General features: G+C 42.1%; 1 protein-coding gene across 1 annotated transcript; it reads right to left on the bottom strand.

Annotated features, from left to right (window-relative positions):
• Nucleotides 1-857: 857 nt before the first annotated feature.
• Nucleotides 858-2,051, bottom strand: LOC144960418 (uncharacterized). The gene has a single exon (XM_078893501.1). It carries the CDS (start codon nucleotides 2,049-2,051, stop codon nucleotides 858-860), a length of 1,194 nt encoding a protein of 397 aa, XP_078749627.1.
• Nucleotides 2,052-15,270: the final 13,219 nt, after the last annotated feature.

The following is a 15,270-nucleotide window of genomic DNA, read 5'->3' as shown; positions in this document are numbered from 1 at the left end:
TAGTACTAGTATAGTAGTAGTAGTACTAGTAGTAGTAGTATATAGTAGTAGTATAGTAGTAGTTAGTACTAGTTAGTAGTAGTACTAGTAGTAGTAGTAAGGCCCCCTGCCCAAATAAGGCCCGCCTTTTTTATTTGATGGGCCTGTGTCCACCAATACATTTTCTATTTGACACTTTGTGTTTTTTACAACTGCACTAAGTTTATAAAGGACATAACAAAAGGCAAAAAGGCATTAAGTTTTGTGTTATTTATTTAGAACAACTTTGGAAATAAGTCAAATGGGCCTTAATAAGGCAAGTATGCCCTAATAAGGCCCATCACAAAAATCACCATACAACACCATAAGAACAACATAAACAGTTTCTAGGCTTGTAACAACATCATTATAAATCTAATTGTCACATTCTGGGCAAACAAAAGAGTCGCCAGCCTTGGTCAACCCGACACAATCTTCATGATACCATACACTACAGCTTTCACAGCTCCGCATGTCTTCAATTTTGGTATCTTGGCACACGGGACAGTACCAACCACTTTCTGTTTGTGTTGTTTTCTTCGCCTTCTCCTTCCCTTTGCCATTCCCCTTCCCCTTTCCACCATTTCCAGTTTTTTTCAGTTTCAAACAATGATTTTGAAATTACAGTAGCTCTGTAGTTGATGCTTTTCTTTCTCACGACAGATCTCTTCTTTTTAGATTGTGTTTTCATGAGATCACAAAAACTTACATTTGTAGAGGGTGATGGTAAAACTGGGGCTGAAGTCGTTGGCATTGACATTGCCAAAGGCTGAGAAGGCTTCTCTGTGCCTGGTGTCGCAGCTGGAGCAGACACTGAAGGCTGTGGTTGCAGTGTGGCTTCAGCTGATGACGTTGATGGTTGTTGTTGTGTGTGCGTCAGCTGACGTCAAAGGTTGAGGTGGTTCATTGTCGTCAATTTGAGTGGCTTCACTTGGAGCAAAAGCATGGTCTGGGATTGCATTCTTGTTGAATGGGTATATTCCGCACGTGCGAAACCCACTTGTGATGTTTCCCATTGTCATGCATTTCATCCAAACAGGGGTGAACACCTTCCCAAACACGTCTTTTGAGAGTGTTCTATCGGGACGAGTCCTCCAGAATTCCAACACCTGCTTGTCCCAGTGATGCTCAAAGGAGTGGAATACAGCAGTATCCAGAGGCTGCAGTTCATGCGTCGTGTTTGACGGCAGACAGAAAAGCGTGATGTCATATTTGTCTGCCTCGTCCAGAATATCCATTGACAGATGACATTTTGCTCCATCCAAAATCAGAAGCACTCTACCGGCCGGTTTAAACTTGACAAACACTTCATGTGTCATGCTACCCTTCTCTGCCATTTCAAAGCATGACAGAGGAGGGAGGTCATCACCATATTGTTCCTTTCTATTCTTTCCCTTGAAAATGATCATTGGGGGAACCGCAATCCCCACTGCAGAAACACATGCAACAATAGTCACGTTTTCACCATGCTCTGGTGCTACCAAATGTACCCGTTTGTGGCCTTTGGCAGCAATCACTCTTTGTTGATGGTGGAGAGATAGTTGGCAACCTTTCTCGTCCAAATTGAAGATGTGATCTGGCTGATTAAACAGATCAAGGTCTTTCATAGTTTCCTCAAGTTTAGTGAAGTGATCATTCACAATGAATCTGTTAAGTTTCTGTGCTCGTGCCTGATTCATTGCTTGTGCTTTTCTGGCACTCAACCGTGGATGGCGTTTCATGAAAAGCCGAAACCACTTTTCTCCTGCAAGATTCGATGTTAAAGGGTGAGAAATATTGTTTTTGGCAACATAATTAAAGACATGGCTCCTGATCATCTTTGCGGTGAATGGCATGCCCAGAGACGCAAACCGGATGATGCGATTCACGAGCATTAATTCTTCCTCTGAAGACAATATAGTTTTTCGTCCAAGTCTCTTTTCGGTGGATCCGCTGGACAAATGGTTCCGGAGGGTTCTTCTAGGAATACCGAAACGAGTTGATGCCTCGTGCACAGAGATACCCCCACCGTCTCCTCTGTTGACGGCTCTCATTGCCTTCTCCATATCTTCCTGGGACCACTTTGCTCTGCGCGTCGAAGCCATTGATCAGGATCAAACTGAAAATATAGAGAAGACATTGATTTAGCTTTGAATTTGGCGAAAAACTTGTGTTGTGTGTCTCTACAATTGTTTTTGATAATTATTAATAAACAATTAACAACCCCCTGAACAAATAGCATGTTAAATTGAGTCTCAAACACAAACTTTCCAATGTGCCTTAATAAGGCCCACCAGGGATTCTAGGCGGGCCTTAATAGGGCATACCCTAGCAAGTCAATTCTTCATAGTTTGTCACATGAAAACTTGACTAAGCTTAATTTTTTTGAAGTAAATCAAGTTATAAAAACCTTTTAAACTGAAATATATGTCTATGATTGTTAATATTAACTTATACTTACGTAAACTGGCTGTCGAATGGGTTCTTGACAAACTTTCTTGTCAAAACAAACTGTAAACAAACACACTTCCTTTCCATTCCATACCCCATTTCCCAAATGATTCCAAATTTCCCTTCCTTATCAAAATTGAGTTGCCAGGACAGAGAGAGAGAGAGAGAACCGAGGAAAACAAGCCTTCTTAACTGTCTTCTATCCCCCAGTATCTCTATACCCTGTACCGTTGAAATAGGTTCAACGAGGAGATATTCCTTTCCAAATCCTGCACAGCAGGCACCTTTCTGCTGAGGGTGCGCAGTTCCGAGAGGACCCCGATAAGGAGGAGCTATTGATCCTGGAGGCTGAGGGGGGTTCACCTTGCGAGGTGTTTCTACCCCAACACTCCTCTTTGGCTTGACGCTTCTCTAAAGACGGGTGGGTAGCCTACCTTGTAGATGGCCCGAGCTACCCAACGCAGAGATGCCAAATCTATTTTTTGGCACTCCCCTCCATTTAGGCAAAGAGATTGGAAGGACTAGATTTAAAACCATATCTAGTTCCTGTCCCCCATGAAATTTCTTTTTAATCATGGTTTGTCATCTCTGAATCAGCAGTCAGTCTTTGTGCAACGCAAAGATTAGGGTCAATCCGAGAGAAAGGCCTGGAGGCGGGACGTCCCCCAACTCCACCCCTCGAGTCCTTGTTTTTTTTTTTTTTTTTTTTTTTTTTTTTTTTTTTTTGTTTTTCCCAAGGACCATGGAAGGACAAGAGGAGGCCAGACTTGAGGAGTATAGCTTCGGTGAGTGCCTTACCCCCCAAGTGTGGGACTGAGCCGTGCTAGTGGGCACAATATAGCCGGGTTGAATAAAAACTTATAAATATCATGGCCAAAAATAGCAAAAACTCTCCCCTTAAAGCCCCACCCCAGACAGGAAAGAAAAGAAAGATTACAGCCCCGATGACTCTTGATGACTTACCAGGAATGGCAACCCCAAAATTCTCGCCGTTCCTGGTAATTCAACCGAATGAGGATAATATTAAACTTAACACTTTGAGTATCTTCACCATCAGCAAGGCACTCAAAGCAAATGGCGCCGGTACACCAAAGGCAGTGAACAGGAACAACTCTGGCACTTTAATGATACAAGTGCAGGGTCGACAAGAGAGTGAGAACCTCTTGAAATGTACCAGATTCTCTGACATCCCAGTCACCGTTGAGGCTCACAGGAGCCTCAATAGGTCAAAAGGTGTCATAAGAAGCAGAGATCTGGTAGGCTGTTCGGAGCAGGAGATGGTTGAGGAACTGGAGGGTGTTGTCGAAGCTCGGCGGGTTAGCATCCGCCGCGGCGACAGCACAATCCAGACCAACACCTGGATCCTGACTTTTGACAGCCCGAGACCCCCGTCGAGAATAAGAATTGAATACCTCGACTTGGAGGTTCGGCCTTACGTCCCGAACCCCATGAGATGTTTTAACTGCCACCGGTACGGCCATACTAAAACAAACTGCCGCCGTAAAGCTACATGCCCCCGCTGCGGCAAAGAAGACCACAATGAGGAAAACTGCAAAGTGGACCCTTGTTGTCTGAACTGCCAAGGCAAGCATGCAGCACATTCGAAAGATTGTCCTAAGTGGCAAGAAGAAAAGGCAATCTTGACATACAGAGCCACTTACGGCGGTACGTTTGCTCAGGCAAAAGCAGTGATCTGCCCCCCTCGGCAGGTCGCTGCTTCTGCCAAGAGTTATGCAGAAGTTGCCAGGGCTGCTGGTAATAACCAAAACAGCCATGGCAAAATCGCACAGACTAGAAAAGACAGTCCTCAAAAGAAAAAGCCATCAAGACCTAAAAACAAGGTCGCAAATGTGTCAAAAAATCTTTTTGACACATTGGAGGTTCAAGATGTGGAACCTGCAGCCCCCTCCACATCCACCTCCAAGGCGACCTCCACCCCCCTCCTTCCCCAAACAAAAAAATTCTCCCCCTCATGGGCGTGGATGTTGGACCCACCCCCCATCTCCATTCCCGTGAGCCCTCTCTATCCCCCCAAAAACAAAACTCCACCCCTTCCCAGAATATGGAGCCACCAACACCAGTCGGGGGATCCACAAATCCCCCTGAGGGGCCTCAAAGCCCCAAAAAATCTAAGAACCCAGAGGGACCTAAAAATCCCAAGGGTTCAAAAAAACTCAGCCCTAAAAAAACCGAGAGGCCCTCCACAGGGCCTCCTTCTCCTATGGAAGTCTCTCCTCCTAGGAGAATAAAAGTAAAAGGGTTGAAGGCAGGCATACTGCCTAACCTCCCCACAAAAAATTAGGATACCTGGTCAGACAAGATTAATTTCCTGGAACATCAGAGGGATCAGATCAAATAGAACAGAATTGGACCTCCTCCTCCAGAGGAATCCTGATGTAGTCTGTCTGCAGGAAACAAAATTACCAGCAGACGACTACACAGTAAAAGGATATACGGCCAATCATCTGATTCACTCTGATGGCCAGATAGCGTGTGGGGGAGTTTCAATTCTCACGAAGAAGAGCACCCCCCACCGCTTGATACCTATGAAAACAAATCTACAGGCAATAGCAGTGAGAGTGACATTGCACAGACCAATCACCATCTGCTCTGTGTACATCCCACCAGATCATCGCCTCCAGTCTGCCGAGCTAGAGGGAGTTCTAAACCAACTCCCCCCTCCCTATGTGATAATGGGAGATTTCAATGCTCACAGTCCTCTCTGGGGAAACACAGACACAAACCAGAGGGGAAAGGCAGTGGAGGCTTTCATAATGAAAATGGATGTATACTTGGCAAACGGTCTCGAGGCAACACGGGTAAATATTCACAATCTTACCACGTCTGCCATCGATCTCACTTTCTGTGATCCTACATTAGCTCCAGATCTCTCCTGGACTGTGATCGATGACGATCACGGTTCTGACCATTTTCCAGTCTGCCTCGACATCACCCCGACTTCAAGGGCCCCACAGCCCAAACGTTGGAGTGTACGGCGAGCAGATTGGGAAACTTTCTCACAGGAGTGTCACAGACTCCTTACGACAGAGGTGGACAGCTATGACAAATTCAAAAATATTTTAACAAATATCTGCAGCTCGACAATACCAACAACCTCTGGTAGACCGAGAAAACACAATCCCTGGTTTTCAGAGGAATGTCGAGCGGCCCTACGGGAGAAGAAAAAAGCATACAGGAAAGCGATGAGATTCCCAATCCCTGAGAATTTCGCAACATTTAGGAAACTACGAGCAAAGTGTAGGAAGATCTTCCGAGAAAACAAACGGAGATCCTTCCAAAACTTTGTCTCAAAAATAAATAGCCAGACACCCCTGAATAGGGTGTGGAAGATGTTACGGAAACTGAAGGGATCCGATAGTGATTCACTAAATCACTTGACACGTCCCGATGGATCCGTGGCTGAAACAGAACAAGACATTGCCAACACTCTGGCCGAGAGGCTGGCGCACAGCTCCTCGTCTGCACACCACACACCACAATTTCTGCGCCATAAACAAAACGCAGAAAACACACCAATAAACTTTACATCTACAAACACTGAAGACTACAACAAACCATTTACACTTGAGGAGTTGGGTGCCTGCCTCCGTGACACAAATGTCACAGCACCGGGTCCTGACAACATCAGTTATGAAATACTCCGACATCTTCCACAAGATAGTCTGGTTGTCCTTTTGAATATCTATAACAAGATATGGACAACACAGACTTTCCCACCTAGTTGGAATCTGGCCACCGTGATTCCAATCCCAAAACCTGGGAAAGACCATTCGGACGCTTCAAACTACCGACCAATCTCCCTCACCAGCTGCCTATGCAAGCTGATGGAGAAAATGGTCAACAAGCGTCTGATGTTCTACTTGGAACACAACAACTCCCTCTCCGACCTCCAATGTGGCTTTCGAAAGAACAGATCAACTGTTGATCACCTTGTTCGACTAGAGAGCTTCATTCGTGAGGCCTTTGCCAAAGGTGAGCACTTGGTAGCAATCTTCTTTGACCTTGAGAAGGCCTTTGACACAACTTGGAAATTCGGAATCCTCAAAGATCTGCACAATCTTGGTCTAAGAGGAAACCTTCCAATGTTTGTCAGAGCATTTTTAAACAACAGATCCTTTCAGGTCAAAGCAGGATCCACCTTTTCTGATCCATTTGATCAGGAAGAGGGAGTTCCACAGGGTAGCATTCTGTCTCCCATTCTGTTTGAGATTAAAATAAACTCAATAGTGAATGCAATGAGACAGAATGTTGACTGTTCCTTATATGTTGATGACTTTCTTGTATGCTATCGAAGTAAATCGAGTATGGACACCATTGAGAGACAGTTACAACTCCAACTAAACAAACTGTCGGAGTGGGCAAATCTCAATGGTTTCTCCTTCTCCCCATCAAAAACAGTAGCTGTCCACTTCTGCCGAAAACGCACCTGCATTAGACAGCCTGACCTTTATCTCAACAATTCCAGAATTGAGGTAAAGGAGGAAGCCCGATTCCTGGGTTTGATCTTTGATAGGAAACTAAATTTCCTCGCCCATATCAAAGATCTCAGACTGCGATGCATGAAAGCAATGAGAATAATGAGAGTTCTGTCGAGCATGGAATGGGGTTCGGACACAAACACTCTTCTAAAGATATACCGAACCCTTATTCGATCAAAACTGGACTACGCATCTTTTGTATACGGCTCTGCAAAACCATCCTACTTAGGCATGCTGGACCCAATTCATCATCAGGGACTGCGCTTGGCACTCGGGGCTTTCCGCACTTCTCCAGTGGCAAGCCTTTATGCTGAGGCAGATGAGCCACCTCTCCATCTCAGGAGGAAAAAACTGGCTCTCCAGTATGTTACTAAGGTCACATCGCTGCACGACAACCCAGCACACAAACATGTACACTACATGGATAGGACACTAGAAGAAAAATTTCGAAAGCACCCAAAAATGACACCACCATTAGGTTACAGAATAAAAAAAGACATCGCAGACATGAACATCAGTCTAGACAGGATACACCCATACGTCCAGGCAAAGACACCACCATGGTCCATACATAGACCAAACATAAATTTGGACCTAACAAAACTGGAAAAATCACAAACAGACCCACATATTTACAAACAGACACTAAAAGCAATATTACAAACATACAAAAACCATACTCACATATTTACGGATGGTTCAAAGAGCGCAGATGCAGTAGGATGTGCCTATCACTCATCGGAAGGCACAGGATCACTTCGCCTGGATAGAAATGTTTCGATCTTTACAGCGGAATCGAGAGCAATCCTAAATGCTCTCCGTTTGGCTGAGAGATCGAATAAAAATAAATTCTTGATCTTGTCTGACTCGCTGTCCGTACTAAAGGGGATCTCAAATTTTTATTGCGCCGATCCAAGACTCATAAGTATCTTGGAAGGTGCAAATGAATTATTTATTTAAAAAAAGAAAGTTTGTTTTCTCTGGGTACCTAGTCATGTGGGTATCCAGGGGAACGAAGAAGCGGATCGACTGGCAAAAGAGGCGGTGAGCCAAGAATTACAAGAGGGCAGTAAAATCCCACACGCGGATTTAAAAATCAATATAAAAAAACATGTCCGAAAGGAATGGGAACGATCCTGGAGTCGAGATGTACATAACAAATTAAAACAAATTAAAAGTGACCTCGGCCCCAGACCCAACTCGGGGCTAAAAAGAAGAGACGAGGTAAAAATAACTCGACTCCGGATCGGACATACTGCCCTCACTCACCGTTTCCTTCTGGAGAGGGATGAAAAACCCCTCTGCAGAACATGTAACTGTGACCTGACAGTTCAACACATTTTAATTGAATGTACAGAATTAGAACAGATAAGGTCACAACATTATGATAACAGAGACTTGAAGTCTCTGTTCCAGTCGGTCGATCCGCTTACAATTTTAAAGTATCTGCAGGAATGTGAACTCCTGCAGAAATTGTAAATAGATATTTTTACTTAACAAACATGTAACTATTATGATTTTATAAAGATTTTATTACAACAGTACACGTTTTGATCAGCTGTTGCCCCTTGGGGCCGATAAAAGATTGATGAAAGACAGAAACGGGCGCTTAAATGACCTAAATAGTGTCGAAAGCGCCGTTAAACACCTAAAAACATAAAAAACAAACAAACTTCTTGCCTTGGGCGATGATGCGCGTCGATCAGGGACACGAAACTTCGTTTATCGTTTACATTTATCTCCAGGTTGCCGGAAGTGTTAAGGTTTTTCACTTTATGAACCACAGTTTTATGGTACAGGGGGGTGGGCCTTATTTGGGCCTGGGCTTTATTTGGGCAGGGGACCTTAGTAGTACTAGTTGTAGTAGTACTAGTAGTAGTAGTAGTAGTAGTAGTAATAGTAGTTGTACAAGTAGTAGTAGTAGTAGTAGTAGTAGTAGTAGTAGTAGTAGTAGTAGTAGTAGTAGTAGTAGTAGTGGTAGTAGTAGTAGTAGTAGTAGTAGTAGTAGTAGTAGTGGTAGTAGTAGTAGTAGTAGTAGTAGTAGTAGTAGTAGTAGTAGTAGTAGTGGTAGTAGTAGTAGTAGTGGTAGTAGTGGTAGTAGTGGTAGTAGTAGTAGTAGTAGTAGTAGTAGTAGTAGTAGTATATAGCCTCAACAGAAAAATCAGTCTCATCCCCCCTCCCACTTAGTTTTTTTATCACTAGAAATATTTATCACCTCATTATTATCATTCATCACCATCATCATCATCAATGACAAAGATCAGAGAGAGGAGCGATTAACAAAGGGAAAGGCAGGGTTGGTACAGAATGGGAGAGATCAGTTCTTCTTCTAGGTTCCATGCCTGGTCCAGGCTTCGGATACTGCATGAATTATCTCTCTCCATTCCTCCCTGTCTCTTGCCTTTTCAAACAGCTCTTGGATTGTTAGGCTGGTGAAGCCCTTCAGTTGGTCTATGAGTGTTTTTCTTTGTCTCCCCCGGGCGCGTTTACCAGGTATTTTTCCACAACTTGCCAGGTATTCATTCTTATCTTTCCTTACTATGTGTCCGAAAAAGGATAGTTGTCGATCCACTATTAAGGGCATTAGTTTCCTTTGTTGGTATGTTTGTTTTAGCACTTCTTCGTTCGTTTTGTGTGCAGTATACGATATTCTCTGCATCCTTCTCAAGCACCACATTTCAAAAGCTTCAATGTTCTTTTGTGTTTCTGCATTTGTAGTCCCGCTTTCGCATCCGTATAACAAGATTAGCCACACGTAGCACTTCAAGACTCGGAATCTAATCCCGAACGACATCTGTTTGTTTTTCAAAATGTTTCCCAGGTCCATGAAGGCCTGTTTGGCTTGAGTTATTCTTGCTCGTATGTCTCGGTTACATCTTCCATCTGTTGTCACTATTGAACCTAGGTATTTAAAACTTTCTACGTTGGTAAGTTGCTCGCCGTGAATCGTTATATTGCAGGTGTTGTTGTTTTCGGGGTTTTTCTGTATTACCATGCATTCCGTTTTGGTGATATTCACTTCCATTCCCTTGGCTTCACTATCTACTACCACTTTGTCAACAATCTTTTGAAGTTGGATTTCTGATGTTGCAATGAGTACCGTATCGTCTGCGTATCTTATATTATTTATGTTGTGACCTCCCACTTTTATTCCCTCCATATTATTTATGCCCCTCATGATTGTTTCTTGGTATAGATTAAACAGATCTGGTGAGGCAACACACCCTTGACGGACTCCTTTCTTAATAGGAATGGAATTTCCTGTAGAGTTTCCGATTTTGATAGATGCCTGCTGGGTGTAGTATAATGTTTGCATGAGTCTGAGGTCTTTCTCATCAGCGCCAATGGAGTGCAGTTGTTTTAGTATTTCTTCGTGGCGTACTCTATCAAAAGCTTTTTTGTAGTCGACAAAACAGAGGTATAGTGGGGTCTGAACCTGTATAGCTCTTTCACTTAAAACACGGAGGAGGTATATTGCGTTCCTTGTCCCTCTGTCAGGTTGGAATCCATATTGTTCTTCTGCGATTTCGGGGTTAATCTTATTCCTTAGCCTGTTGATAATTATACGCAACAGTATTTTGTTGATGTGGCTTATTAAACTTATAGTTCTAAAATTTTCGCATCTGACTGCACCTGCTTTCTTTGGTATTGCTATGAAAATAGAGTTACAGAGATCTTCTGGAATTTTCCCAGTATTGTATATATTGTTGAATAATATGTGAAGTTCATCAATTGCTAGATCTCCTAGGCTTTTTAATACCTCTACAGATATTTCATCAGGGCCTGTTGCTTTACCATCCCTCATTCGTTCCATGGCATGTTCAATTTCACTTTTGGTGATGTTTGGTCCGCTTAATGGTTCTTTGAATTTCAGTGGTGGTTCATTTCTATTTGGATCATTGTACAGTTCGCCTATGTATTCTACCCATCGGCTTTCTATATGTTGTTCTTCAAATAGCACTTCCCCTTGTTTGTTTTGGATACAACTTCCTGCTGCTTTGCTTTTCCTTTTCCCTGATAGTTCTTTTATTCTTTGGTGAGCTTGTTGGGGGTTGGGTTTGTATTCTCTTTCGATTTCGCAGCATTTCCAGTCTAGATAGTTCTCGTGTGCCTCGATGCATTTGGATTTAATGTGGTTGTTCAATGTTTGGTATTCTGCAGACCCTCTGTTGCATTTTCGTCTTTCTTCAAATAGGTTTAGAATTTCATTTGTCATCCATTCCTTTTTGCTGTTTATTTGAGCTATTGGTAAATGCTTTTCTGCAGTTGCTTTGACACACTTTTGGAATATATCAAATTGTTTTTCACATTTTTCATTATCAGGTTCACTTTGGCTTTGTATCATGAGTGCATTTTCAAATTCTTCTCTCATTTTTGTTTGTATGCCATTGTCTTTGCATAACCTGTAATCCCTCTTTATTCTACCAGCTGTTCTCTGAATAGCTTTAAACTTTATCCTTATTGTACAAACAACTGGGACATGGTCACTGTCTACATCGGCGCCTGGGTAGGTTTTGCAATTTAATATGCCATTTCTGAATCTTGATGATACTGCTATAAAGTCTATCTGGTTCCTTGCTCTGTCCCCTGGTGATTGCCATGTCCAGGTTCTTCTTGGGTGTTGTTGAAACCAGGTGTTTGAAATCATTAATTTATTTGTTCTACACCAATCTGCCCAGATGTTTCCTCGTTCATTTCTGTCTCCGAGTCCATGTGGTCCGATTATGTCACCATCTCTGCCTCTGCCAATCTTAGCATTTAGGTCCCCCATTACCATAAGGACTTCTTGTGATTTACACATTCGTTTTGCTTTGTCTAGTGAATGGTAAAACTCTGTCATATCTGCATCTGTCGCCTCATCTGTTGGTGCATAAACTTGAATAATATTGGTGTCAACTACAGGTCCTCTTAGCTTAACCAGCAAAACTCTGTCTGAGATTGCTACGTGCCCTTTGTAAAATTTGGTTGATTTTTGGTCTAAGATCATCCCTACTCCTTTTTGGAAAGAGGTTCCACCACTCCATATGATCTTATATGTCATGTTGTTTTCTTGTTTTGACATGGTTCCCTGCTCTTTCCATCTCATCTCTGCCAGGCCAAGAATATTTATTTGGAGCCGTTTCATTTCTTTCAGAATGTTGTTTAGTTTTCCTTTTTGGGCACAGGTCCTGACATTCCATGTCCCAATTTTGGTTTTGTCACATTTGTTAAATTTATTTCGCCTAGTAACTGGCTGACGGTTCGGTGTGACCTGACAAACATCACGCTCCCAACCGAGCGAGGCAGCAGTCTTCCGTGAAAACATGCTCCCCTTTACGCTGTCACCGTTTAACTTTTTGGACTTATTCATGCAGTTAACTCGGCAAAGTTACAAGAATGGTTTGCCATTGCCTATTCTTGTCGCCCTCTGCAGTTGGCCAGCTTGACCTGTTACCGTTCGACACCACGAGGAGGTTGCAGTAGGGCTTGATGATGATCTATCTTTGCAGACTTGGCATCATCCATTTGTCGAACAGAGATCAGTACCACCATGGATATATATATATATATATATATATATATATATATATATATATATATATATATATATATATATATATATATATACACACAGAAAGAGAGAGATAATATGTGGGAGTGGAAAGACTGTAGACTGGAAACCCAGAGACAAACGCATTAGAGAAATGTACAAAATGGCCGGATTTTCATGATAATGTTTTATTTTTATTTTATTTGAATTATTTATTGGCATTTGAAATATAGAATAAAGATATCTAGAACCATAAAGAGTTTGTGTTAAATAATTCTGTAATTGATTCATGTATACGTAGTTATTTAGCAGGTGGATTTCTCACACCAAGAGTTGGTTGTTGGTGGGGTATAATGATAACAGGCTCAACATAGTTGTATAATTGGAATAACGTTAATAATGGTGAGGTGGCCAAGTTACTTGAGTGAAAGTCGTGATGAAAATAAGACAAGTGTTGGCGATGGTAAAGTTAAATCAACGAATCAAAACTAGTCTAAATGCGACTATGTGGTCTTGTGGTATGACACTCGCTTTCTGGATTCGAGCCTCGCTCGGCGCATAGTCTAGTTGTGTCCTTGGAAAAGGCTCTTTACTCACATTCTCTCACCGTACTCATGTGTAAAATGAGTACTTGGCAGTTAACAGCGTTGTCTCTGTCCGAAAAAATTGTAATATCGCCTAACAGGCGTCACGTCTCGTCTTACGTTTTTAATGTTGCTGTTGGCCAGGGATCCCTTGCAAAGCGCGTTGAGCACGATATGTGGATATTGCGCTATATAAAAGCTCATAAAAAAAAAATAGCCATTATGGATCAACACGATTTTACAGTCAATGAATACATCAAGGGTAATGGAGAGCTTGCAAATTTAACTTTTCAGGTCGTCTGATATTTCTTTGTGACCTTCTCAACACTTGGTGTGGTTCGAACATTATTGTTAGAAGTGACTGGGTGGGGTTCCTGACCTCCCATAGTGGGCAGGGAGGTTCATACTGTGTCTTCTATCCCCTTATATATCTGTTTTCCAACATGCTTTCTGTCTTTGTCTTGGAATGAGATTACTTGTTTTGTCCTGGCCCTGGCCGGAGTCCTAGCTGGGAGGGAAACAGTCAAATTCATAGTTATTGTTTTGGGAGATGATATTTTTGTCCTTGTAAATCACATCTCTGTTATGTATTTTTATATTTGTTATTTGAATGTATAATGTAAGCATTTTTGAGTTTATTCCTCTTTGTTGGATTTTGTGCTTGTGTCCGGATGAGACTTTTAAGTGATCTCAAACTAAGTACATTGGTGGTAGTGGTATGCTCCTGGAATCTACATCTGATCCCGATTTGTTCCCAGTTCCCCTGTGTCTTACTTCTTCTTGAGTGCTTTAATTGTAATTCTAGAACTTTTTACTATCCATTTTCTTCCTTTTTACTGGCGCTGATATAACCTAAATGTGCTGCAAGCGCCGTAAAAACCCTAAAAACAAAACAAATTGTCAGACGTGATCTTGGTACTTTCACCATCTATTACATAATCTTTAGTTGTGTTGTGTGTTGTGATCGGTTTGAAGAATCAATTGGTTTCTGAGTGGGGTTCCTGGCCTCCCATAGTGGGCAGGGTGGCACTTACTGTGTCTTCTATCCCCTTATATCTATTTTCCAACTTGCCTTCTGTCTTTGTCTTGGAATGAGATTACTTCGTTTTGTCCTGGCTCTGACCCAATACCCTGGCTGAGAGGGAAACAGTCAAAGTGTATAGTTAGAGTTTTGGAAGATGATATTTATTTCCTTATAAATCATCTCTGTTATGCACTGTATTGTTTTTTAACATATTATATATGATTTCGGGGTTCCTGACCTCCCATAGTGGGCAGGGGGGGGGGGGGGTACATACTGTGTCTTCTATCCCCTTATAACTTTTTTCCAACATGTTTTCTGTCTTTGTCTTGGATTGAGATTACTTGGTTTTGTCCTGGCCCTGGCCGGAGTCCTAGCTGGGAGGGAAACAGTCAAATGCATTGTTATTGTTTTGGGAGATGATATTTTTTTCCTTGTAAATCATCTCTCTGTTATGTATTTTTATATTTGTTATTTTAAATTTATAATGTAAGCCTTTGAGTGTATTCCTCTTTGTTGGATTTTGTGCTTGCGTCCGAATGAGACTTTTTGGTGATCTCCAACTAAGTACATTGGTGGTATGCTCTTGGAATCTACATCTGATCCTTATTTCTGGGTGGGGTTCCTGACCTCCCATAGACGGCAGGGAGGTACTTACTGTGTCTTCTATCCCCCTATATCTGTTTTCCAACTTGCTTTCTGTCTTTGTCTTGGAATGAGATTACTTGGTTTTGTCCTGGCACTGGCCAGATACCCTGGCTGAGAAGGAAACAGTAAAATATATAGTTAGAATTTTGGGAGATGATATTTTTTTCATTGTAAATCATCTCTCTGTTATGCATTGTATTATTTTTGTTTACATGTTATATATATGATTTGTAAATATTTGAGTGTATACCTCTTAGTGGGGACCTGTGCTCGTGTCTGGATGAGACTTTAGGTGATCTCAAACTAAGTACTTTGACAGTGTGCTTTTGGAATCTACACCTGTTTCCTATTTGAACCAGTTCCCCTTTGTCTTACCTTTTTCTCGAGTGCTTTAATTGTCATTCTAGAATTTTTACTATCCCATTTTCCCCTTTTTACTGGCGCTGATATGACCTTAATGTGTTGCAAGCGCCGTAAAACCCTTAAAAACAAAAACATGATCCTTATTTGTTCCTAGTTCCTCTATGTCTTACTTTTTCT

The sequence above is a fragment of the Berghia stephanieae genome, chromosome 15, assembly GCF_034508935.2.
Source record: "Berghia stephanieae isolate SIO BIC M18660-M18661 chromosome 15, UCSD_Bste_1.3, whole genome shotgun sequence".
Lineage (NCBI taxonomy): Eukaryota > Metazoa > Mollusca > Gastropoda > Nudibranchia > Aeolidiidae > Berghia > Berghia stephanieae.
Note: the sequence above shows the minus strand (reverse complement) of the source record. Positions and strands in the feature narration are given on the sequence as shown.